General features: G+C 43.0%; 2 protein-coding genes across 3 annotated transcripts; both read left to right on the top strand.

Moving 5' to 3' along the window:
* The first annotated feature begins 1,946 nt into the window (after window positions 1-1,946).
* Window positions 1,947-13,650, top strand: ccdc6b (coiled-coil domain containing 6b). The gene is made up of 9 exons (XM_027009424.2): window positions 1,947-2,216; window positions 4,085-4,234; window positions 5,459-5,587; window positions 5,806-5,909; window positions 6,139-6,299; window positions 7,231-7,387; window positions 7,771-7,871; window positions 8,967-9,088; window positions 11,422-13,650. Exons 1-9 carry the CDS (start codon window positions 1,962-1,964, stop codon window positions 11,584-11,586), a joined length of 1,344 nt encoding a protein of 447 aa, XP_026865225.2. The 5' UTR covers window positions 1,947-1,961; the 3' UTR covers window positions 11,587-13,650.
* A 1,156-nt stretch (window positions 13,651-14,806) lies between these two features.
* slc16a9b (solute carrier family 16 member 9b) lies at window positions 14,807-20,020 on the top strand. 2 transcript variants are annotated; one of them, XM_027009460.2, is made up of 7 exons: window positions 14,807-15,139; window positions 15,236-15,552; window positions 16,192-16,425; window positions 17,144-17,287; window positions 17,605-17,700; window positions 17,832-18,668; window positions 18,833-20,020. In XM_027009460.2, the coding sequence occupies exons 3-7, from the start codon at window positions 16,218-16,220 to the stop codon at window positions 19,009-19,011; spliced, it is 1,464 nt and encodes a 487-aa protein (XP_026865261.2). In that variant the 5' UTR covers window positions 14,807-15,139; window positions 15,236-15,552; window positions 16,192-16,217; the 3' UTR covers window positions 19,012-20,020. The 2 variants fall into 2 exon arrangements, with proteins under 2 accessions (XP_026865261.2, XP_026865262.2); XM_027009461.2 differs by lacking the exons at window positions 14,807-15,139; window positions 15,236-15,552 and having other exon boundaries at window positions 16,300-16,425; window positions 17,118-17,287.
* The last annotated feature ends 6,428 nt before the right edge of the window (window positions 20,021-26,448 follow it).

The raw sequence follows: 26,448 nt of genomic DNA, 5'->3' as shown, positions 1-26,448 counted from the left end.
TACGGACTCCAGGGGAGCACAAAGCTGTGTTGAGCACTGAGCTATAACAGAGACGTGTGCAGCGGTGACAGCCTATAAAATGAAAGCTACAATATTCATTGGCATCACCGTCTAAGGCAGATGACCCATGAGCAACAATGGTGAAAGCTGATATTAGCAGTGCTGAGCAGTCAGTGCATCGCTCCTGCACTCAGAAAGGGCCTGAACCATGAACGAAAAAGAAAAACAAAGCTAACAAGCACAAAGAAAAACTGGAGAACTCTCAAGACAGCTTCCACTTCTCCGCTGCAGACGTGTCCAGAACTGACATTCCCTGGAGAGGAACTTTGATTTGACCACATTAGAAACACAAGCTAGGTCTTGAAATAGCTCCGATGCCATCGCACATTAAGAAGCCTGCAGGATCGATGGCAGCCTGCTTTTCACAGTGGGACCACGGGAGAGTCAAACATGGCCCCTGCTGGGAACGAGAAGGTTGGTGCTCCTCGCACGCACGTCATCTTTCGACAGTCTACCCAATGGCCTAACATGGTGTATAGCAACCTATTGCTCAGAGGCAGTAGCCTCTAGTAGCCACCAGGTGACCACACTCTATCAAAAATAGCCAGCAGTCAGGGCATTCTAAGGTGGAGTTGGCACCAGGACCCACATAAAACCAGGAGCTGAGAAGTGCTAGAGGCAGGAAGGTGTACATAAAGGTGTGATCTCAGAACTGTAACTGGAGGATGGCCCTGACACATAAGAGCCCTCTAGGAGCTGAGAAGTGCTAGAGGCAGGAAGGTGTACATAAAGGTGTGATCTCAGAACTGTAACTGGAGGATGGCCCTGACACATAAGAGCCCTCTCTGAGAGTGTTTCTACCTCTTCCTGGACAACAGCTAGAATGTGTATTGCCGTCCTGCTCACATGCTGTCGGATAACATAGGCCTCCATGGTCCTGCTAACAGTAAACTCCAGGCCAGCTTTTTTTTAACTTCCTTTTCCCACTCTGTTGACTTGGAGCAGTGTCCAGGTCCATTCCTGTTTTTTGCACAACCCTAACTGGAAGCAGACTGAACAATGTCCTTGGTGTAGTTTCAGAGCACCATGAATGTTGTTGGTTCAGGGAAAATTATTGCCGTGCTGTCGTCAAAGGGCTGGCCCTCAGCCCGTGGGTGCTTAAGCCTGGTTTCACTCCTCTCCAAAACAAACACTCCAAATGACAATCAGTCAGCCTAATAACGCCTTGTGAAGGAGGCTTGAATCAAACCACAAAGGAAGGTAAACGAAGGAAGATTGAATCAAAAGGAAAATAAACAGACTTTGGAACCTGGACCTGGGAAGAGCAAACAAAGTGAAGCACTAGGAGGAAACTTTCTGTTCTTCTATAAGCACTATTCACATAAACATGCATGCAAAACTGACATAGCATGAACTTAAAAATCCTCCAGCTCATTAAGACCAAGGCAATGTTGTGAGCTTTCTTTTCCCAGACAGCAAGGACAGCGCTCCTGTAGCGGTCCCCATTTATTAGAAAAGCAAAAAAATAATTATTATAGTATACTATACCATTATTGATTTGGTACTTTTAACTAATAGTCCATTAGTCCATTAAAGATATAAGAAAAGAAACGAAACAGAATAGAAACCACGTACCCAGACCCCGTTTTATAGACTCCAGTGTGTAAATCATGTCCTGTACGTGGAGGTGTGGTAGGGGGATTCTCCTGAAAACAAAACTAAGCACGCGACACATGAATATAAATACGTTACACATTAATATAAATACGCAACACATTACGTTACTGTTCCCCGTGCCAAATAAAATCGACACTGGGATTTTTAACTTCGCCTGATTTAGTTTTTTTTTAAACTGTTTTTTCTTGACTGTCATTGTTGGAAGTTTTCTGAGGGGGTCGCTCGTCCCGCGCTTGGCGAGCGCACCGCCACCTCGCGCTGCCCCAGTCCGACGCTTGGGGTGGATGATGGCGGACAGCGCGAGCGAGAGCGACACGGACGGCGCGTGCGGCGGCTCGACGGTTCCTCCGTGCGCCTCGTCGTCCTCCGGCGAGCCGGGCGTCGTGATCTCGCCGTTCCGCCTGGAGGAGCTGACGAACCGCCTGGCGTCCCTGCAGCAGGAGAACAAGGTGCTGAAGATCGAGCTGGAGACGCTGAGGCTGAAGTGTAAAGCCCTGCAGGAGGAGAACCGAGACCTGCGCAGGGCCAGCGTCACCATCGTAAGGCGGGCTACCGTGGCGTGTGGTGTGTGTTTTAATCGAGTTTTTAATCGTGTGGTGTGTGTTTTAATCGAGTTTTTAATCGTGTGGTGTGTGTTTTAATCGAGTTTAAATCGTGTGTGTATGTGTGTGTTTAATCGAATTAAATTTAGCGAGATTGATCCGTTTTGTCACTGTTTTGCTAGCCTAGCTAGGCGCTGAGGATAAAGGTGTTGGGATCGATATGTTACCATAGCTAGCTAATGACAGATTGTGGTCAGTTATGATAACGTTTCTAACTTTCGTGTAACATCTTTCGCGTTTTATTTGATATTAATTCGCTAAATACTAGCAGGGAATTAGTCATCGGGCTGTTAGCTAATCAGCTCCTCAACCCTCATGTCGTGTGAGCTTCGTTTACAGGCTGACTAGGCTAAGATATCTTAGGCAGCTAACCTAGGTCACAGGTTCTATTCGCGTCTTCGTTAACGATCTGGGATTTTCACTACTGATGTTGACATCCTAAAAAAGCTTTAGCGGTATTTGGCTAGTAATGGGACGCCACCTGACCCGAGGGTCCAGGGAAGGAGCGCTAGCCAGCTAAACAGGTCGGTTCGGGTCGGTTGGGCCCTTGGTGATGGTTTTGTGCCCTGTAGCTAGCGCGGTTTCTTAATTAAGCAAACAGAACACTCCATAATATAAACTATTACAGTAACGCAGTGACTGATTGACGTATATAACGTAAATTGAATATAAAACGTGAGTGCAAACCATGGGTGAGACTCGTAAGATTTACTTTGTTTTTGCTGTAATTGCACATTCTCTGAGCTGTCTAGGTTAGCTGCGTCTCTCTAAGATAGCTGGCATGCTATGGTTAACGCTTGAAATGGCATTTTGCTGGAAAAGATGTTATTAATATGTTGAGTGTACATCTGCAATGTTATTTTCGGATCTTATTTAGCTGTAGAAATAAGATGCCAGCTGCACATCTTGACAAGCAGTTAGAAGTCAGAAGTCTGTGCAGCGTGAGCTCGGTCCAGATTAATCCCCAACCTACTTTGCAACGTCTGATGCTTAGACTCGAGTTGTAATGGTTCCGCTTGTAGCACTAAACACACAGAACATTTTACTATCTGTGCTGTAGCTTCAGTTCTCTACCAGGAAAAACAAAATAAGTTTTGCAAAACACAATATGATCCATCTGCCTTTGAATAATATCATATACACCATGTGGAGAAGTATTGATACCATTGATGATACATCAGCTTTATCCATAGAAAAAAAAATCCATAAATCTCTATAGTGGGATTTATTATTTTATGTGATCCAGATAGTGGTAGTTTTTTATATAACACTAACAAATATATTGAGAAAATGTCAACTTGCTTCTGTATAGTAACGTTACAGTTTTGTGACACTGAAATAATTAAATAAAATCTTACAAGTTTCTTTTCTTACAACACATCAAAAATATTTATTATACTAAACCCTGTCCTTGACCTAGTTTTTACGGAATTTAACTACCTCTGAGCCGAGCTCCTTGTGAAGCTCAGAAAGTGGGGCTTACATCCAGAAAATGTTTGATGGTTGAAGGTCATGGGGCCTGAACTTAATCAGTCACTACACAGACACTGCAAAGTGTGAGACAGTCTGCTCCTAAATGTTTGGTAACATTCCAACTTAACCATCCACCTGTTGTCATATTTCTGTTATTTCCATGGTTTCCCATTACTGCTTCCTTCAGTATTGAATTGCATGGTTTCATGTGTTCTGTGTTTTGGGGAGCTAACCACAGTCTTTGTGAACAACAGGAAAGGAACCTTGACGTTTAATATGCAAGCGGTGTTCTGGAATGATTTTTCAATTTTTCCTCCTTTTGTGCTCTACAGCAAGCCAGGGCAGAACAAGAAGAGGAATTCATCAGTAACACCCTGTTCAAGAAGATTCAGGCTCTGCAGAAGGAGAAAGAAACGCTAGCCGTCAATTATGAGAAGGAAGAGGAATTCCTTACCAACGAGCTGTCAAGAAAACTTATGCAAGTGAGTGAGATCACCTCGTGGTTCCGTCTTTGTCCTCAGTAGGCTGCTAGACCACGAGCCCACCAAAACCAACCTGTTCATGACACATGGAGCAGTTGTCATGCTGAATTCAGCAGGGGATAAAAGAAGCTTCTAGAAATTGCAGATCACGTAGTGTGTGCAGGGTGTTGTGGCAAAGCAGTTCTTTTTATATGCTTCAACTTGAATTAGTAGGGTTTCTATAACAGCTTATCCAGAGAGGCATTTCCTTTGCAGGCAGTGTACTACTCAATGATAAGGCAGCACAGATCTTTTGTTCAAGCTGTGTAGATACAAGACATTACGTACAAGTGTTTCAGTGAAACTGACCTCCCTTTTGGATCTGTTGGGTGGGAAAGTCGGGTCTCGGTCATTTTCAGTTCATTTAGGTGTAACTGTAATGACTGTTTGGAAATGCAGAAATATCTTTGACAGCACATGTAGACATAGTCATCTGCTTTAGGGAATATTTTGGGTATGTTTTTGTGTCTTTTTGTCTGTGCGTGCCTGTTTTCCCATCTCTCCGTGAGTGTGGGAGTCTAAAACTGATGTCATTGGGGTGCAGATCTTTGCATGACCTTTGATAAGATCCCTCCGTCTTACAACAAAGCAGTAAGAATGCTTGAGGCTTAAGGCTTGAATAGCCCTCCCTCTCTCTCTCTCTCTCTCTCTCTCTCTCTCTCTCTCTCTCTCTCCTCCCCCTCTCTCTCTCCTCCCCATCTCCGTACCATCTCTCTCTCTCAATTTCAATTCAGTAAGCTTTATTGGCATGACCATATGCAGAAACAGTATTGCCAAAGCAGTATTAAAACATTAATTAACCTTTGCATTTACGGAAATTAAGAATTGTTATAATAAAGAACTGTAATTGCTATGAAGTAATTGAAAAAAGTGAAAAGAAAGGAAAATAAAATAAGGATGGGGAAAAAAGAATGAGAGACAGTGTTTATGAACTGGGCAGTATAGTCTGTGTGTGTGTTACTACTTACTGTGTTATGACGGGCAGATATATATCGCTTTCTTTTCTCCTAATAGGATGGGCAGTTTTCAGTTTTTGATAGACATTTAAATTTGGGGTGAATCATCTCAAATTTTGTAAAGAAAATTTGTCGTATTTAGTTGAATGTTTCACATTCAGTGAGAGAATGCAGTTTTATCTCTGCAGTGTTGTATTTACATCTCCCTTTCTCTCTGTCTCCCTCTCAGCTCCAGCATGAGAAAGCCGAGCTGGAGCAGCACTTGGAGCAGGAGCAGGAGTTCCAGGTCAACAAGCTGATGAAGAAGATCAAGAAGCTGGAGAACGACACCATCTCCAAACAGCTCACCTTAGAACAGGTGCCCTACCACTGGCAGGGGCCGCCCACCTGACAGTAGGTCAGGCTTTCTATTCCAGAACTCCCCAGTAAGCTTAAATCCCTGTGCCTTAGTATTGATAGAGATGAACTGAGTGAGTACTGAGTGAGTACTGAGTGAGTCCGATTGTAGGTGGCTGACCTTCTGCTTACAGGTTAGTACCTTTTAGTAAAGCTTGTTTGTCTTTTCCCCCCTTGCAGCTCAGGCGAGAGAAGATTGACTTGGAAAACACATTGGAGCAGGAGCAGGAGGCCCTGGTCAACCGGCTGTGGAAGCGCATGGACAAGCTGGAGGCAGAGAAAAGGTCAGTGGTGGTGTGTTCTTCGCAAACGCCCCAGAGCACCAGCATCTGTTTAATGAGGTAACCCTTCCTCCATGTGCTTAGGAGACAAGACCAAGCTATGGGCAAGAACTAAAAAGGCACTTTGAATATATAAATGTTGCTCTAATAAGTGGCAGGATTTTATGTGTGTGTGTAACCATGGAATTAAGCAGTCTCACAGCAGGAGCGACACGCTGTCCTGCCTCCACAGGATCCTGCAGGAGAAACTGGACCAGCCGGTGTCCGCCCCGCCGTCGCCCAGGGACATCTCTATGGAGATCGACTCCCCGGAGAACATGATGAGGCACATCCGTTTCCTGAAGAGCGAGGTGGAGAGGCTGAAGAAGAACCTCCGCACGGCCGAGCTGCAGCGTGAGTGCCGAGCGCATCGCGTTGTTCCTCCACCTCTGCATGAAACGCTGCTGACGTTAAAGGGCTGGCTGCTATTTGCGCTGCTGGTGCAGACGGTGTTTCTCTCGCCGTCCACTAGATGGAGCCGTGAAGTCCTTTGCGGCCGACTAAGCTGACAAAAGTCTTGACTCAGTTTACTCACACCTGCAAATAAAGTGAAATTCTTCAGTATTTAAGAGGGCAGGCAGATAGCTCGTGCCCAGGTGGGTACCATGGGATATTGTGAATATTCTCACTAATGTTGGTTGTAAGGCCATCAGATAGCCACTTGCTTTAATGAGCAAGAACAAGAGTTCCTCCAATCTGTTTTATAGTTCATGTGATTATATAGATCATATAGTTATTCCCTTTCCTTTAGTCCTGCATTCTCCATTCAGCCCCGTTCCAAAGTTCCTCTCCAAAGTCCTGCATAATTAGCACTTGGCCTCCTTTCTATGTCTAGTACACACACGAAAATTGCAAGGCAGGGGAGGACTCCCTTATTAAAGAAATTTCCTGGTTAGTTCATACAGCCGTGTTAATTGGTTAAACCAGACTGTTGAATCTTTTAGTTGCTAATGACAGATCCCAGGTCTGTGAATGATGATTTACAGCCTTATTCCTGCTTGTCAGAGTGCAAACTAAATAAAATAATTTAAAACCAGTTTGTGTTCTTAAATTATTTGCAAATGCACATGTAGACTTCTCCTTCACCATGAGACTTTATTGTTTATTCAGTTACTATAATTATTAAAATCCATCTGAATAAACTGTGACTTGCTATGTATGTATGTATGTGGCTTGGTCTACTTGGTGCAGATTTGAATTTACTTTTTCTCTCAAGGGATGTGATTCTGTGGTGTTTCTGCACTGTTGTGGTGTTAAAGTGTGTGTTTGTATGTGTGCGTGTCAGACACAGAGAAGCGGGCCCAGTACATCGAGGAGGAACGGATCATGCGCGAGGAGAACCTGCGTCTACAGAGGAAGCTGCAGCGGGAGGTGGAGCGCCGTGAGGCTCTGTGCAGACAGCTCTCCGAGAGTGAGTCCAGCCTGGAGATGGACGATGAGAGGTGGGCCTCAGGGGACAGCCCAGGACCGGGGGGCTGTGGGGAAGCGCTTCACGTCTGTGTGGGTGGCCAAGCTTGGACATGAAGAAGGGCATTTGTAGTTCTCCAGCCATCTGAGAGCTTGTCGGCAGACTCAGAGCCCACAGAGCTGTGTGAGAACAGGCTACACAGACTCCAGCGCTTGTGATATTTATTTGAGGCATATAATATTCAGTTGTAAATTCATAAAATGAATGTTCATGGAGACCATGGCAAACCACAGCCTATAAGGATCATCTAGCTGTCACAGACCTCTGCTGTCAAATTTGGAAATAGCTCTGGCAGTGTGTAACAGACTGATTAGTGGATCAGTATGAATATCTGATATTTGCTCTGTCCTTTTGTAGGTACTTCAACGAAATGTCGGCCCAGGGTCTTCGTCCTCGCACAGTGTCCAGTCCGATTCCGTACTCACCCTCCCCGAGTTCCAGCAGACCCATATCACCAGGTGTGCACCCACCCGTATATGTATACACACACACACAGTTCCATTGAATCAGTCCATGGACTGCTTTATCGCTACTGAGGTTTTGTAATTTGAGCCAGTGTAATCAGGTTGAGCCATCTTTACAGAAAGTGTTGCTGTGTAGTCAGTGAAACAGGATTCTCGGCTTCAGGGATCGTTCCCTGCTGCCTGCCAGTACAGCCACTTGTCTTCTGCTCTCCTTACAGATTTCTGGATCATAGATCAAGGAGACCATGAACAAAGTCAAATTCCTTTATATAGAATGTTTTACAACAGATGTTGTCACAAAGCAGCTTTAAAAATGTCCAAGCCCCCAATGAGCAAGACAAGGGTGACAGTGGCAAGGAAAAACTCCCTAGAGCACGAAGAAGAAACCTTGAGAGGAACCAGGTCTCAGAAGGGGGGCATCCTCCTCTGGCTGACAGTGGTCACCACAATAATAACAATATTGACAATAAGGAGCAGAGTAGGTAGGAGAGAGAAAGGAAAAATATATAATAATAGAAATAAAGAAATATGCACACATTTGATATGAACACAGTTGGTGCAACCCTGTTGGTGAATGTTAGATGTTAGTTTCTAAAAACGTTGATGAAGGGGCATTTTTAAAGGCTGTACTGTGTGAACGACAATACAAGTTACATTCTACACTCTTCATCTACAGTTGGTTCTGAGCCATTTGGTGAAGGAGCGGAAAGTCGTGTGTGTCAGTGTTAATGTCAGGGTTAATAGTCCATGGATGTAGGGTCGGTTTATCTGATTTTTGGATTGGCCTTCCTTGTGCATGAAAACAGCCAGCCAAATGTAATCTTTGTATACACACACTGGGCTTTAAACAGCCTGAACAAAGTGAGGTGTGAACATGTGGGAAAGTAGGCTAAACAATACTTAAACAATACTCAGTAACCAGTTCTCACCTCTAACCTTTAATATTGAAATATGCAATATGGTTTACTATATTTTTACTAGGTAGTTTGTCAGGTGGGCCACCAAGTTAAACGTTACTGAAAGTTGTTCATACCATTTTTACATGCTAATTATATAAAATTTGTGTGCGTGCGTGCATTCCTCTTGCAGGCCTATCCTTTGCCAGTCACACAGTGGGCTTTACCCCTCCAACTACACTGACCCGGGCAGGCATGTCCTACTACAACACGCCTGGCCTGCACGTGCACGTGGGGGCCTCACATGGAATTGCGGTGAGTCACTCGAAACCCTCTCTGTCTCTCTGCATATGTGCAAACATGCGTGTTTCATGTGAGTCACCCCGTTTAACTTCCCTGAAGACGTTGTTGGTAAACCTAGCACATGCCCTGCTTCTCCCCTCTAGAGAGGCGGCACTTCTGGGAAGCAAAGCGCACTGAGTGTGCAGCCAAGTGCTCATGTAGTTCTTCCTGTTCCACAAATGAGATAAAACAGGCTGATGATGAGTTGATGAGTTTTTTTGCCCCAGAACTTCTAAAGTTCTTTGTGCAGTTTCCATGGTTACTCAGAATGTTTCCTAGCAACCTTACATGAGGGACGAATGCTGAAAAACTGAATAATTGAGTTATTGTGGTTGAAATAGACTTTTTTGGCTGGTTTATTTGTTCTAACTACGTATCAGAGCAGCTGCACATTGACTGTGCCGTTCATGGTTGGCTGAGCCTGGTAACATCATGTCCTCATCTGAACATGCCAGCTGGCAGACCTATAAACACACATACCACAGGACTGGAAACAAATACCTTTTCATTTGGTGCAGCTTAGGTGCAGGTTTGGGGTACCATTGATCAGTGGTCAGATTCTCACCAGCGGGTAGCTGTTGTCTCTGTATGTTTGGGTGGAAAATTCCCTGTCCATTCCAGTGTGTAAACACTCCAGCAATGCTGTACCTGATGCACACACTGCCATCACCAGCACGTCGTGGTTAACGCTGCACTGAAAATGATCTGCCAGAATACTAGTTGAACAGTGTTGCTGAAGGGGGAAGAGGATGGATGATGAGTGGTGCGCCACCAGGTGTGTCTGTAGCCGCAGGCCGTCCCACCAGGTGTGTCTGTAGCCGCAGGCCGTCCCACCAGGTGTGTCTGTAGCCGCAGGCCGTCCCACCAGGTGTGTCTGTAGCCGCAGGCCGTCCCACCAGGTGTGTCTGTAGCCGCAGGCCGTCCCACCAGGTGTGTCTGTAGCCGCAGGCCGTCCCACCAGGTGTGTCTGTAACAATAGGCCATTTGTATGATGTGGTGACTAGTGTGCTTTTCTCATTGTGAATCAGAAAATGTCAGGAGGCAAACACTAAATAATGTTGTCCATTGGTGCTGTTGTCAAATCCTTCGAACAGGCTGTCAGTGCTGCATTGGACTAAATTAACGTCGTCTTCATCTGTCAACAGGAGTCATAATGGGTGGAGTCACCTGAGGGTTTGAGTGTGAATTGCTAAGTTGTGTGGACTGAAGTGCCGTGTGATGAGGGGGTGTCTGCCAGTCTACTCTCACCACCTTTACTCTGATAGTATTGAAACAGTCGTACCACTGGATGAAGCAAGAAGGAATGCACAGCTAAATCATTTTGTCCTGCTGTGAGTTGAATGCGGACGTCACATTTATGTACCTAGGTGTCACTCCGAGCCAGTGTGTCACCTCTAAATTTACATTTATGGCATTTAGCAGATGCTCTTATCCAGAGTGACTTACAAAAGTGTTTTGTCATTTCTTCATAGAATACATCCTAGTACAGTAAAGTAGGTTGGAGTCCAATATACCAGTGATCTAGAATATTGTAGAAATACAGGGATGAATGCTGATGCCTAGAAGTACAAAATACATAAGGAGAAGCCATGAGAAGATATTACATCACCAAAAGAACAAGTACATGAGAAGAGAAGAGGGCCTAATACTGAGCCCTGTGAACACTGGTGCAGAGTCTACATGGATTGGATGTGGATCCTCTCCATGTTACCTGATAGGACCGTCCCTCCAGATTGGCTCTGCATGGAAATGGTTTCAGTCCTATCACACCGAGGCTGGAGAGAGCAGAGAGGAGAATGTTGTGGTTTGCTGCGCCTCTAAGAATGTCAGTCCAGGCTGCAAAGGTGCCATCTCCTCCTGATGTACCTGCGTGGAGGGCTTTGTGCTGCACATATCACAGGATGCACATCCTTCCTTACTGTTTTGTTGCACTTTATTATATTGGGTTTTAAAATGTCCAGCTGTATGCTGTGATGGAGTCAGCACTTCGATAATAACAGGAAAGGAAGGACAGTCCTGTTTGTCTTACACAGCATGATTTAAAGTCTTTTAAGACCTTTCCCAAACATTTTGAAGATATTTGGCTTCTGAGAAGTGGGGTTTGTGGGGGGAGGTTGAGAATGTAATGCTACTGTGAGAATGTAATGTTTTTCCCTTGTGTGTCAGTTTTTTTTCTTCCCTAGTGTTGAGCACATATTGTCTGTTTTCAGCCTGTCCAGAAAAAGCGCTTTTCCTTATTTTCCGTGCTCTTACCGGACGTCTGTTTGAACTCTTCCTCCCAACCCCCACCCCTCCCCCCTCTGCAGAGGCCGTCGCCAAGAAGAAGCAACAGTCCGGACAAGTTCAAGCGTCCGACCCCCCCTCCTTCTCCCAACACCCAGGCTGGGGTGGTGCAGCCCGGACCTCCTCCGCCCCCGGCCCCCGCGCATCTGGCCAGCATTCATGCGGCACCGCCAGCCTCCCAGCCGTAGGGCCCTGGGATTGAACCTGCACCGGGGCTCCTGCATCACTACCCTCTGTACATGGAGTCGCCTTCCTCCTCTTGCACTGAGAATCATATAGGCGTCACTGTGATTCTCTACTGTGTTCATCAGTTTTTTTTTTAGGTTTTTGTTTCCTGATTTATTCCATCCACCAACCCTGTGCAGCTCTTTGGTCATAACATCAATTGCAACACTAAACTGGCTCCTTGTTTTTCCTTTCTTTTTTTTTTTGAAATGTGGAGGGTTCATGGCTCTTGGTGAAGTGCACGCTCACTTTTGTGAGTGTGAGGGAGGGAAACACTCACCAGTCCGGCATTCCTCTTGGCCCTGGGTGAGGTTTTTGTCCAGCGCAGAGACCACAGACTATGTGAGCCCTGCCCCCGAACCCACCCTAACTTTGCTTACAGACAACTAATTGAACGCAAGGTACTGGTAAGGAAAAGGCGAAATGCATAACGCTAGTTTTTTGTTTGTCGTCCCCCATCCCCGACACCCTCCATGTTGCTGTGTGTAAATTTGAGGCCGGCAACAGTGCTGCTGAGAGACCGCTGGGCGGGGAATCGTAGGACTGTGTGGCACAGTGCTTCAGGTGGAGGTTGAGCATGCACAGGGGCTCTGCCGCCAGTCTGGCACTCACCACCCCACCGCTTGTGAATCAAGATGATCAGTCAGAGACGTGGTGGCATCGGAGTCCACTCTGCTCGTGCCTAATGGAGGGGGAAACCCACTCACGCAGTCGAATGCGTTTGCTAGATCTGGATGTGAATGAAGAGGGTGTATTTACCTGGCCCGGCCTGAGCAGGCAAACCATTTTTTTTGTTTTTTTGTTTGTTTTTCCTTATAAGCTCTAAGGGAGAAAGAATAGTTTACATATATGCTGCTGTTGGTTTATTGCACAGATTGAATGTGCTGACTCAGCACGTGTACTGGTGCACCTGCTGTTGTGAGCAGGTGCTTGTGTGTGTCGTAATGAAATGCCTTGGTCCAGAGGGAAACAGAGCGGAGCACGTAGATTCTTGTCCTCAGTTCTTCTCCACCCAGATTTTTTCCTAAACAGTGTCTAACTGGCACCACTGTGACTTTTGCTCCACCTACCCTTCCAGAATGTGTTGTTGAAGTACAGCTTTGTGGATTGATTTTAAAAAGATTTGTATTGCATACCCCCTCGAGACACAACTCACTCAGTGAGAGAAAGTGTAAATAGAACCTCTTCTTTTTGTAAGCTTTGTGAAGTGTGCAGGGAAGGTTAGTCTGTTTCGAAGCATTTGAACCTGTCCTCATGCCTCCTGTGTGTTTGTGATCGCGTCTTAGACCCTGTCCATGGGTGATGCTAGCTTTCACTCATTTTCATGACCGGTTTCACTTTACCAAATGCCTATCAGTTAGTGCAGCTAAAATGCAGAACAAGAAAATCAAGCACTTACTGTATATAGTGAAAAATGCTAATTTATCGCAAAATCGCAGTGGATCAACGAAATCAGTGGAATGAAGATAAAATTGCTGGTACTAAGCATTTCCATTGTAGTTGAGGCCCTGACATTTCGAGAGATTCTGGGTCTAAGTGACGCCAGCTCTGCCACTCTGAGAGAACATGGCTACTGAGTGACTGACTCGGTACAAGTGTGTCGTTCATGGGTGTATGTGTGGTGTTTTTGGTTTTCTTTGTCATGCAAATCTGTCATAAGACCCTGGAAACCAGGGATGATTTTTTTTTATTTAAAAAAATTCTTTGTTTACCTTTTTATTCATTTCAATGTAAATATTCATTTAGATGTTGAGAGGAAAAAGAAGTATTTAGTTTTACCCTGAAGTGTTCACATGCATTTCTAGTTTGGGTTTCTGGTTTTACAAGAGGTTGGATTACACCAGTTTTGTTGTTACCGTTTTCTTTTTAAGACAATTGACGAATGAATGTAACTTTTTCTCATGTTTTACTGCTGTCTTTAATGGGTGGGACACCTTTGAGCCTTAACTCACTGTGGTATTGCTAAATGTAAGCATTATCTAGCTTATCCCCACATCAAATAATTAAAGCCTTAATATGTGGTCCCATTTGTCTATACGTGATTTTGATTTTGCAAACCAGACAGACACCAACAGTGAATTGGTTATAAAGGAAAGACTGATTGTATTAATATCAACAGAAAACTGATATGTAGGGAGATTCTGTACAGGGTGGGGTGAGACCCCAAAAAAGTCATATCCATTCAGCCTTTCTTCCATCTATCAGGTTTCGCGTGCGTGCAGTAGTTACTGGGATGCTTGTTCTGTTTCCGTGCTTCCTGCAGTAGCAGAGCTACTCCTCCCATCTCCTGGGTTTCATCTTGTGTAAACGAGGGCTGGTCACTTTCAGATGCCTGGTCAGACATACTGAGAACTGATGTCTGTTAATGCAAACTGATCTGATGTATTGCACTTTACCAAAATAATGCATACATTTATAGTTTAACTCGGACTTAAAATGTGTTAAAATGTGTTGCATGCTTTTGGCCATAAAAGCAGGTCCATGTTGATGATCTGGGAACGTCGGCTATAGTCTCTTCTCTGCCATCGTGGTCATATCTGTCAGTATTTTTAACGGTGTCACTCTGCGTTTCTTGTGTGTTCATTGTAATCGTATGTGTGACAGTTGGTGTATCTGTCTGCCAAAGGCCAGGATGCCACACTTTTTATTGCAGCAGTATCTTATGTAACAAACATGGCTCACAGCTGATGAGCTCCCACAGCATTGAGTTTTATGATGTTTTCCAGTGTCATATCTGGTCTGAAGACCTTTGTGGCCTGAATATTAACTGAGATATTAATTTCTTGTAAACTGTATCCAGAGCAGTCTGCATGTTCATGTATGGAATACCTGTTTTGTCTTGCATTTAGGCAGACAGGTAAGTGAATTTAGAGCAGATTCACATCCTCAGTGCAAAGTGACTGTCATGAGAGAAGGGCAGTCAGCCTTTATACAAATGCCACAAACAGACAGTTCTAGAGCAATGTATAGATATAAAGTTATATTTTGGGGAGAACTCGGCTAGTTAGGACGTTCCTAAAAGTAATTTCAGATTTAATGGACAATTCAGTAAAATTTTCTGTTTTCTAAAAGTTACATTGACCACAGGGTCAAATGTCATCCAAGGCAGAAGTGGCATCCTTGAAACAGCGCCCTGCGGCAACGAGTTTTAATAACCGGTTTGGACTGGAAGCGTGGCAGCGATAGATATACCGCATTATACCGCACAGATAATAGACGAAGCACATGTTTAATATGTACAAGAAAAACGCTGAACATACGCGCTGATAGGGTCAAATGTCTTTTTCACAGCAGAGCTGAGACAAGACAGCAGAGGCACCGAGCAGTTTGAAGAATGGCGCAATGGCAAAATAAATAACTAAATAAATAGTACAGAAGCCGACAAATCGTGGCATTAAAAGATTGTGAGATCTAGTGTTGCCTTGTGAAATTTGCCTTGGGAAATCTTTCCTTGTATTGTCAGCAATTCCATTTAAAGGTAATAATGTCAAAATGCTGAAGATGGTTAAATTAATGGTGAGTAAAGGCAATACTGAAATACAATACCATTTCAGTAAAACAAGAGGCAAGGTTTGTTACAATGTTCTTTTATATCTTTTGACACTGTTAAAGATGAGGAAGTTGGAGCATCGAATTTTAGCGAGACCAGCGAGAACAGCTTCAAACCGGTTTCAGCGTTTGCCAACAAAAGCGGCACCTACAGCACTTTGGGCTTTTAGTGGAGCCAGAGCAGACCGGCTGGGCACCGTGTCCTACGTCTCCAATGCTCAAACTGAACATATGCCTAACGTTATCTAATGTTTTATTGTCAGTCGTACAAAACGGCATGATATCACGAACATTTTGCCTAGTGCGCCAAAGAGCCAGTTCAACACCTTACTGCGCTCTTTAGAACGGCGTTATTACTGCGACTGGCTGCAAATATTTGGGTAAGTGTAATTTTAGACCTAAACGTAATAATACTTTATAATACTGGAAAACGTTTCAAAACAATATATTATGCGGAACGTTACTGGGAAAAATGCTCAAACTTTTAATAGTTTTTTAATGTAACACACTTCTGTGTTCGGTTTGTTCGTTTCATTATGCCAAATAGATCTAGGCCTAGGTTGATTGTTTTCTGCGGTTAAATGTTATGTTTTATGTCTGACTTGTGTCTGATTACTATGCAGACAAAAAAGTAATGGATTGTAAATTTCGTGATGTCTGGAAGCGCTCGAAGTTAGCGGTTACGGTGTTGCGCGTCATTGCGCGGCATAAATGCGCTTTTCAAAATCTCCTGTTCGAATCCCGCAGTAAATAACATATAGATCTCCAGAGCTTGGACTGTAGTCCTGGTAGAAAGTAATTAGATTTATAAGTTGATAAATTGTGCTGGCACAGGTGGTAGGTAAAGGTGGTATTTATGGTATAAGACAGACGTTACCAGGGTAGCAGGAAGGAACATCCTGAAGGATGTTTTTTTTTTTCTGGCTACACCATGTGGCACTGTTTCTGTATTTCATATGGTCTCTTGCAATGTAGCCACACTGCATTTACCACAAACGCTTGGCATCTCTCTCTCTCAGGATCTCCTTCAAGAACTCAGCATCTAATGATGAGTCCTCAGAACTCAAAGCAAGCCCTGGATGGGGGTTGGGGCTGGGCCATAGTGGCAGCCTCATTCATGGCTCAGCTTCTGGCCTATGGCTCCCCCCAGTCTGTGGGGGTGCTCTACCCAGAGTGGCTGAGTGCTTTCCAAGAGAGCAAGGGGATGACTGCATGGGTTGGATCGTTAGTGTCTGGGATTGGACTTATTGCCAGTAAGTTCACATACTATATGCTGTATCTTATGATCAACTGCTATTGTGCTTTCGTGGCAGAATGCTCACACCCCAGGTATAATTCACCCCAGATATAATGTAGAACCTAATGGGAACTCTTGTGTAAATGCATGCAACCCCACCCCCCAAGCATAACCTCCCTTCCATCATATGCAGTGTTTGTCTGTCATTCATACTGAATATTAATTTGATCATAATATCAACAGGCCATAACCCAATTCATGAAACGCCACTTCTGTTGGTTTTTTTTTTGGTTTTTTTTGTACAGACTTGGCAAAGCAAATGACGAATTAAAAATGTCAGTGTGGATTTCATGTTTTCCTTTCACTGACCTTGGTGTTAGGTCATTCTCATCAGGTGTTATCCAGTCTCAGTGTGGAACAGGCCAACAGTCATATGAAAGAAAGAACAGTCTTTCAGTACATCAGTTTCAACATGCCATTGGCAACCCAATGGTTCCTTCTGTGCTATTGTTCCAATTCAGTGTTAGCTGAGAGACTTGGCAGGATGTCTACTCTGGAGCAATACAAGTTTCCCGATTTGGCTTCAAGCCTGCATGGCATTTTTGTGTACTGTATGGCGCTGTATAGGCAAGCCTTCCCACTCACTGTAAACTGGGATCAAGTGTATAAACCTTTGGGTATTAACAACCGTCTTGCTCTCCCTAACAGGTTGACGCTCTGCTCCCTGTGTGCAGGTCCCATCTGCAGTGTTTGTGTGGTGAACTTCGGTGCCAGGCCAGTCACCATTTTTAGTGGTGTCATGATCTCTGGAGGCCTCATGCTCAGCGCCTTCGCGCCAAGTGTCCACTTCCTCATGTTCTCCTACGGTGCCATTGTTGGTGGGTAGTGCTGAGATGATAACCCTTCTCGTTTTATGGCAGTGAACTTAAGCGTGTGTTCGAACACAGACTGCCTCTACTTTTAATCATGCCAGGTGCATTTGTTTATGTACAGGATGTATGAGAGATGTACATCTTCTCTCACATATACACAGACATGGTCTAATGTAGCGTGAGGAGTTATAGCAGTGTCAGGTGACAACTATGGAAACAGACAGGATCATGCGTTCCTGTACAGTCACATTGTTGTCATTCACCATGTAATGCACTGTATCACGTTACTCTGCTAACGTTACCTCGTGTTATCTTTTTCACAGGAATAGGTTGTGGACTTCTGTATGCTGCTACTGTGACCATCACATGCCAGTACTTTGACAAAAGGCGGGGCCTCGCTCTTGGCATTGTTACAATGGGTAAATGCCACAGTCTGCAGTAAATGGAATGCAATACCCGTGTAATACCATGAAATAAGACTGCATGCAATTACATAGCATGCATAATTCCGCACTGAAATGCAGCATTTACCGTGGTCCCTTCTCAACAGGCACAAGTGTTGGGGGATTCCTTTATGCCACTGGCCAGAACGAACTCATTGAGCTTTTCGGCCTTGATGGCTGCTTGCTGCTCATCGGCTCCTTTGCACTGAACATCGTCGCCTGTGGTGGGCTGATGAGGCCTTTGCACTTGCCGGCGTACTACCTCAAGCAGAGGGCCGCCCTGGTCGAGCTGTCCAAGGACAAGCTGAGGGAGATGGCCCTGGAGAGAACCGGCTCCATTAGAAAGAGCCTGGCCGACCCACTAATCGCGGCCGAGGCCGGTGCCCCGTTGACCCACAAGCGGAAGAAAACCCTGAGCTGCTCCACCCTGGCCGAGCTGTTCAAAACTCTGCAGAGATGTTGCTCAGAGTATACGCGATCTCTGGTGGCACGGCTGAGTGAGCGTGTCTTCGTGGCCATGTGCGCCGCCCTGTTCCTCTACAGCCTGGGCGCCTTCCCGCCGCTCCTCTTCCTGGAGGATGTGGCACAGAGCCAGGGCCTGATGGAGGGCGTCAGCGTCATCCCGCTGGTCTCCATCTTTGCCGTGGCCGGCGGCGTGGGCAAGCTGCTGCTGGGTGTACTGACCGATGTGCGCTGGATTAACAGCGCCGTCCTCTATGCCTTCACGCTAGTGGGCAGTGGCGCGGCGCTGCTGGCCATCCCCGGCACCAGGAGCTATGCGGGCCTCCAGGTCATCTCGTCCGTGCTGGGGTTCTTCTCAGGGAACTGGTCCATCACACCCTACATGACCACCAAGGTGGTGGGAGTGGAGCGTCTCACCGAAGCGTACGGGATCTTGATGTTCTTTGGCGGGATGGGGATCATGCTGGGGCCACCAGTCGTGGGTAAGCGCAGCCATTTTCCTCCCCAGCATAAATCCATAAAAACACTGGAAATCCATTAACTTGGAGTTAGAAACAAAAAAGCTTTTCCTTATGGGTTGTGTGGTCCTATAAATTACTGCTGGCCCAAACAGTGCTGTGGTAAAGCTTCGTGATATCTCCCACAGGCTGGATCTATGACTGGCTGCTCTCCTACGAACTGGCCTTCTATTCCAGTGGCAGCTGTGTACTGCTGGGTGGAGTGGTGCTACTGTTCTCCGCCCTGCCCTGCTGCACCGCCCGCCAGGAACCAGCCACCCAGCTCGAATCTGAGTGCACTAATGACAGAGTGACTGCCGTTGCATGAGCGGCCGACCTTTGCCCTCCCTGTTCAGTTGCCTTCCCAAGACCTCTTCCGAGCAGGAGGCCGATTTTGGTTAATCTACTTTCTTAGAATACTTTTTGCCTTATTTTTGATTTCTGGATTTCTGTAATTTGACTCAGAATTTTGAATAGACTTTTAGAAAACACCAAACACCATCTTTAGCAGATAGATTTTAGCTGGTTCAGGTCTCCTAGTTTTATGCGGTGGTAACTGAGATCACCATGTCCTGCCAAACGTCTCAGAGTATTATTTTATTTACGAGATAAAAAACATACATCTGAGATGCTTGTATGCATTTTTACACATATGCAACACTACACCTAAGGTTTTAACATTGTAACAAATATTTTTAAGTATAATGCATTTTAATGTGAATATTGCACCAAAGGTATTTTTGTTTTAATCATCCTAGACAAAGGTGGAATTGATACATAACAAATCATTTGTAAAGCACAAGGCTTTTTTACGCTGCTTCGATTTTAATAGTCATGTTGTCCATGTAGTTTTGGCCTTTCTGTATCAGAAATAGGGTACAAGGTGACTGAGAAATTGTGTGTGTGCATGTGCGTGTGTGTGTTGGATAAAGTTTCTAGTCAATTGGGCCTGACCTGTTTTCAAGAAAACTGGTTTATAGCAATATGTATGTATCATGAACATGTTTTGTCTAATAATCTTCATTCTGTTTACTCTTGAAGACAGTTTTAACTTGCACTGATATAGATCACAGTGTTGATGTTTCTGATGTCTTTGTCTCTTAGTTGTTACTTGAGCATCTCTATGATGTTATTGTTGTAAAATCCTGACAAACATCATAGAACAAACCTTTGGTCATAGTGCCCTTACACTGTGGTGTGTGATGGACCCTTACACTGTCTTAAACAATGTGACGCAGCCTGTATTATTTATGTATTTATGTATGTTTCTTACAATGCCATTCTCACTTTATAAGGTGATGTTTTTGAAATACAATTAAAAATCGCAAAGAATTGCAGACTTGACAATCAGTATCAGATCAACCTAATCAGTCATACTTATGGTACTTTTCTTTTTACAAAGAAAAACTTGATTTAAAAGCAAATATTGCCTGTGCCGTTGCTATGGACACTGTCACCACAGGAACTAATCATGGCTCCCATGGCAGAGTGAGGCACCAGGCATTGTTTACCTGTGGGGGTCTTAAGTGGAGACCTGATGGAGAATTAGAGTCTACTGAAAGTGTACATTCCATATAAAAGAAAAACAAGACATCGTTCCTATGACAGAAAGGCATTTTGATAATCTCTTACTTCACTATTATTTTTACTTATCAGGACCAGTCAGGAAAAAGTGTAATATATTTGATGTATTCAGTTTGTAAGTTGTTCTGAACAAAATTATGGCAAAGGATACAGAGCAAATATATTTTTCCTTAAACAGTTACTCTATGATACGTTTCAGAAAATATAAGAACATCTCCTTGGAGACCCATGTAACGTCTCATTGGTCAGCATCACATTACAGCTTAATTTTCACTTTGTTACATTACCTTTGGTGTCTCAAAGAGGGAAACCCAAATAAAGATGACACCATTAGAGTCCGATGGAACTGATGGTGGAAGCTTCACTGATGTTACTTGACTTAGCTTTGCACTGGAGTTCCAAAATGCCTCTCAAATGAATAAGAAACATATTTAAGCACATTTAAACAATAAGAAAACATGTAATAAAGTGAGTAAAACATAGAACTCAATCTCTTTATGGAATAATAAGTAACCAAATAATCAATTCATACTTAAATTAAGTCAAAAGGAAACGTATCTAATGAAGGAAGTATTAGCTGTGCCTACATTCAAGCTATCTTTACTGGCTTATTACTTTTAGTACCATTTTGTAGTACCATTTTGAAATGATGTAGTTGGAAATTTCAATCACTCCTCTGGCCATCTCTCCCCATCCGCCTGCCAATTTACAGGGGGATGAGAACGGTGTTCAACACCAACTCTCCTGGTAGGAGGGCCAGAGAGAGCTTCTTCATCCAAATGACATGCAAATGGGTCATTTCCTCTTAAGTCCTTTCCTAGAATGAAGTAGGACACCTCATATTGTTCACATCCTGTCTTCCAGTAAAAGGTGATTCACAGGACTAAAAGGAAAGACGACATGACTGGTAGCCAACATTGTTATGGCAATGGGAGCCAACCCCATGAGGTCTCAGAGTATGTTCCTCTGGGACACACTGGGTAGGGAGGCCCTGTGTTCCAGCCTTATAAAAGAGTGTATTCCTAATGCATTGCAAAAATGCCAGTTTAAGGGTGTTTTTTTGTTTTTTTGTTTTTTTTGTTTTTTAGATCAGGATCTATGACAGAAGTAGTTGTATGTTCCTTCCTTTAAGCCTGAGAATCACAGTCACATGGAGTCTCCGCAGAGCTTTTATGGGGATGTGGGAAATAAGACACTCGAGATCTGGGAAGGAGGAAAAGGGCTTTGGGTCTAAGAGAAAAGTGCAGAGGTCAACTCACCCTGCCTAGCAACAGGTTCCTCTGTCAGACGACGCAATAAATTAATCAGCCTAATTGCCTGCTGTTGATATAACTATGCCAGCTACATTCTGCTATATTTACTTGAGATTGTAAAAGGCGTGTACATTTAGGTAATGAAATGCTCGAATGAGCAGTGCTGATTGGTATTATTACAATATGGTACCACGGTTAGAATAATCAATACCCTCTCTGACCAGAAGAGGGCACTATTTAGCTTTACCACAACCTGTGAGATTATTTCCAGTTACGAATTAACGTGTAAATCTTGATAAAAACCGCGCCACACCGGCAACGCGCGCACACGTCATCTATATGTCATTCCACGGGTTGTACTTTGGTGTTCCGTACATACCAATTACATGGTGCATGTCAAGGAAACTTAAATCCCTTCTTTTTGAATGCCCTGCAGGGTCCTCACGCAGAAGACCATATGCATGTTGCGTTTTTTCCTCTCTTCACAGCTGGGAAATTACGGCCCCTTTGTTCATGTGGCCAGTCTGAGTTGTATGTAACCTTATATTCTGGCTTCTCCCTTTAAACTGAAGATTCCCACAATTTGGAATCTCCCTTAAAATCGCCACATTCTTTACGTTTTCCACTTTGCAGGCAGAAACTCGAACATGACGACAACTTGTTTCCGATGTTTCCGTCAGACACGTTATCGTGGTCCATCGCATTGAAAGGACGGAGAATAACATTTCGATTCAATTCGCATTTATGCAGCGCCTTCATAACACGTGCTGCCACGAGGCAGCTTTACATAAGTCACGCAGAACAGGTGCGAGGAAAATGTCTCTGCTGGATGGAGGTGGAGAAGAAGCCATCCTCCATGAAAGCCCAGTGAGAGAGCAACAGGACACGAACCACGGACGAGAATTCATCCTCCTCCGGTCTACAATGATAGGTAAAGAGCACTGTACTCTCGTAGGGCAACACATCTGTGCAGCTAAGTGTAATTTACATAGTCATCGACTTTAAAACGAAGCACATCGACCAATGTCTTCAATCATTATTTTTAAAGCATTATAGACAACATTTTAAAACTTTAATTTAAGGCAAACATTTCACAAAGTATTAATCTTTCCCGTCTATATTAAGATCCCTTTGGCAAGTCTTATAGGTTTTCATAAGGTCTAAAAAAGCTAGTAACTGTGGCTACCATGTCCACCACCAGCCGATGTGCTGGAACCGTAGAGTCTGCATACAGTGTTTGCTGGAACATATTATCCTTATCATGCAAACTATCAAATAAGGCTTCAATCAGTAATTTAGTCTTGTGATGACTTACCAGGAAATGAGATCAGCATAGGTGCCACACAAGCTGAAGGACATTACAGATTTGTGTTGCATTCTGATTAAAGCATAAAACAAGTCCTATTTTAACTAGGCCATTAGTTACTACAGCCTTCTCCATCTCAGTGCGTCAGTGCCAAAGACCAGTTCAGTGGTGCAGTAGCAGTGACACGTGTAAGACCAGAGCCTTTCTTCTGATTACTCACAGCCATATGAGACGCTTTTACATGTTACAGTGGGCTATTGTTCTGTAAGTGCATTATGAAGCGGTCATAAACTGATATGACACACACTTTTATTTTACAGTACAATTTATTTTACAGAAAGAAACTACAGATCAATATTTTTAGAATATATTATTTAAATTGGAACTGTTTAATATATGTGTAGAATATGTTTACATATACCTATATACATGAAAAAGCCAGTTCTTGGTTTGACCACAAACAATGAATCATGATGTCAGTAAGAGTGATTAATTATTGTGATCTTTGCCTGAAATAATTAAGAATAAGAATACATGGAATTTCTGTTCATGAACTTTGACAGTTCCAACTCATATTTGTATGCCTCAGCAAAGACAAACATATCTTCCAGGTTTTAAATAAGGTGTCTGTGTCAATGTAATTTTAACTTTATACAGTGAAATGTGACAGGTCCATGAGCTACAAATGGTCTCTTTGCATGAAAGTGTAAGAAACCAGCAATATGTAGAATGACACCACTCAAAATTAAATACTTGACTAGTTAATTACTTACTTAGTTAGATAATTAATTACTTATCTAGTTAATTACTTACTTAGCTACATAATTATGTACTTAGCTCGATAATTACTTGGTTAGTTGATTACTTACTTAGCTAGTTAATTACTTGGCTAGATAATTACTTGGGTAATTACTTGGCTAGGTAATTACTTACTTAGCTAGTTAATCATGTACTTAGATAATTACTTGGCTAGTTAATTATTTACTTAGCTAGGTAATTACTTGGCTAATTGATTACTTACTTAGCTAGTTAATTACTTAGGTAATTACTTGGCTAGTTACTTACTTAGCTAGATAATTACTTACTTTACTTAATTACCTCGCTAGTTAATTAATTACTTGACTAGTTACTTGGCTAGTTAATTTAATGTTAATGTTACAGACTGACATTTTGTTTACTTAAACAAAACTTGAACCTTTACAATATTTTCATGCTCTGAAAGTGTGAACAAACCAGGCATGGAGACAGAAAGTGAATGCAAAAATGTGGACTACATTTGAGGTGAACTGGAAAATTGCATGAGAAGCAGTTCAGTTAGATAATGCTAAGGGTACGTCTGTAGCCAGTGTTGCAGTTCTTCAGTTTCTTCCATAAAATCATGGATTTCCTTGTGGTTGATACAAAAGACATTTCAGATAGTTACAGTGGTTTGCAAAAATATTAAACACCCTTAAAATACAACAGATACATCTGGATTACCAATAAAACTTCAAAATTTTATGTAGTGCAGATGTACTCTATTTATTTAATTTAAAGTGATATTAGTTTCATAGAAAAATGTGTAAAGCTGTTAGAAATGAACCCCAACAGACAGCTGTTATTTCTTTAAAAAGGTGGTTCTACAAAGCACTAGTCTGAAGGCATACAATATTTATGGAAGCAGAATGTTTCCATATTTAATTTTTGTTAACGATCTGATGACAAATAACCTTTAAAAATACTTCAAGAGCATATTGGTTTGCAGTTATAATTTGCTGGAATAATCCAGATGAATCTGATAATTCTTTAGGAGATTGAATACTTGAATACTCTAGATTAGCCAGATTATGATACCTCATCCATTACATGCATTTAGCAGTCCAATTAGGCACACAAACAGAAAATTGTTTATTTTCATAGACTACTAATTCACCAGAAACATTCACTAGATTCAGTTAAGTTAGTTTATGTACATAGCACATATGTTGTCACCTTGCAGTTTTACAGAAAACATCTACACTGAGAATCTGGATCCAGACCTTTGATCAGCAAGCCAAGGTGACAGCGACAAGGAAAAACTCCCTAAAGCAAAAGGATGAAACCTCGAGAGGAACCCAGGCTTTGAATAACCCATCACCCTGAACCCTGGTCCTTTTTGATAAATAAAGTTGTTTTTTGCTTTAACTTGCTCTAAATCAAGGGGACTCCCTATGACATCAGTAGCCCTCTGTTGCACCATCACCACATCTGTGAGAGCCAGAGAGCCACGGGGCAGCAGGACCAGCGTCTTCATCTGCCTTATTTTTCTGTGTCCCAGCCCACCAAATTTTGCACCATTTATCTAGCATGAAATCATTGTTTAAAAGTTTCACTAAAATACACTTCCAACCTGGACATAAAAACAGAGACCAACAGATAACCAGCTCTTTTTGATTAGGTGTGATTGTTCATAATAGGAAATAAGTTCATTTATATACTGAAGAGAAAGGCCATACAGAGCTTTGTATGTCAGTAATAAAATTTTATAATCAGTTCAGAATTTGAAGGGTGCCCACAGCAGTGTTGATAATGACTGAACTTTCTGGTTTTTGTAAACTTTTTAGCTTCTGCATTCTGGACCAAAGGAAGTTTGTTTAGAAGAGCATTACAGTGGCCCAAACCTGAGATAAGAAAGTCAAGTTAAGTTTTATTTTTTATAGCACTTTTTACAACAGCCATTGTCACAAAGCAGCTTTATAGATGTCTGAGTACAAACCCCTGGTGAGTAAGCCAGAAGCAACAGTGGCAAGGAAAAACTCATGAAGAGGCATAAGGAAGAAACCTTGAGTAGATGTACCTCAACAGAAAGAGAGGATAGATTATTAGGCATGATCAAATAAAGTGTAAATCAGGGGATTATGTCATATGCAGGGATGGACTCTGGAGGATCTGTGCATGGCAGCACAGCTAAAAGATTAAAGCTAGAAGGTGCCATGCTAATGACTGGAACACATACAGTAACAGTGCCATCAGTAAAGAGTGATGGAGAAGGAATACTGGTCTGAGGCTGTTTTTCCAAGCTTGGGCTAGGCTCTTTTTTTTCAGTGAAGGGTAATGTTAAAGCTACAACATACGAAGATGTTTTAGTCAGTTTTATATTTCCAAAATTGTGGGAATTTGGAACTTGGGGAAGGCCCTTTCTTGTTTCAGCATGACTTTAAACCTTTCCCTGAACAGTGGAGGCTGTTAAAGCCATAAAGGATGGGGAGGGTTAGGTTTGGAACTCCATATTAATGCCCATAGCTTTGGAAAAGGATGCCCAACAACAAGCTCATACTGATGTAATGATCAGGTGTTCATATACTTTTAGTCTCTTAGTGTGCTTACCACTTAATATGACAATGCTTCATTATAAATATATTGATATACGTAACCACAGAGTTGCCTTTAGGAAACAATAATATGATATATTAATACATATAACAATAATGAGTATATCGATAGGGAAAAAACACACATTGCTAGGCAGCTAAGATACTAGCAAGGTATTATGTTTATCACAGCAAATATGTGGAATATGAACTACTGGACCATAGTGGAACTGCTTTCCCTGGTCACATCAATCACATCAATCTAAAACATGAAGTATGATCAATACCTGACA

Source organism: Electrophorus electricus, chromosome 14 (genome assembly GCF_013358815.1).
Source record: "Electrophorus electricus isolate fEleEle1 chromosome 14, fEleEle1.pri, whole genome shotgun sequence".
Lineage (NCBI taxonomy): Eukaryota > Metazoa > Chordata > Actinopteri > Gymnotiformes > Gymnotidae > Electrophorus > Electrophorus electricus.
This window is presented reverse-complemented; position numbering and strand designations above follow the sequence as displayed.

Bases quoted from the DNA above. Each gene is read 5' to 3' on its own strand.
- ccdc6b (XM_027009424.2), top strand. From the start codon at position 1,962: ATGATGGCGGACAGCGCGAGCGAGAGCGACACGGACGGCGCGTGCGGC. The intron at 5,910-6,138 runs GTCAGTGGTGGT...CTGCCTCCACAG, and splicing joins AAGCTGGAGGCAGAGAAAAG to GATCCTGCAGGAGAAACTGG. The intron at 7,388-7,770 runs GTGGGCCTCAGG...GTCCTTTTGTAG, and splicing joins CTGGAGATGGACGATGAGAG to GTACTTCAACGAAATGTCGG.
- slc16a9b (XM_027009460.2), top strand. From the start codon at position 16,218: ATGATGAGTCCTCAGAACTCAAAGCAAGCCCTGGATGGGGGTTGGGGC. The intron at 17,288-17,604 runs GTGGGTAGTGCT...TCTTTTTCACAG, and splicing joins CTCCTACGGTGCCATTGTTG to GAATAGGTTGTGGACTTCTG. The intron at 18,669-18,832 runs GTAAGCGCAGCC...TATCTCCCACAG, and splicing joins GCTGGGGCCACCAGTCGTGG to GCTGGATCTATGACTGGCTG.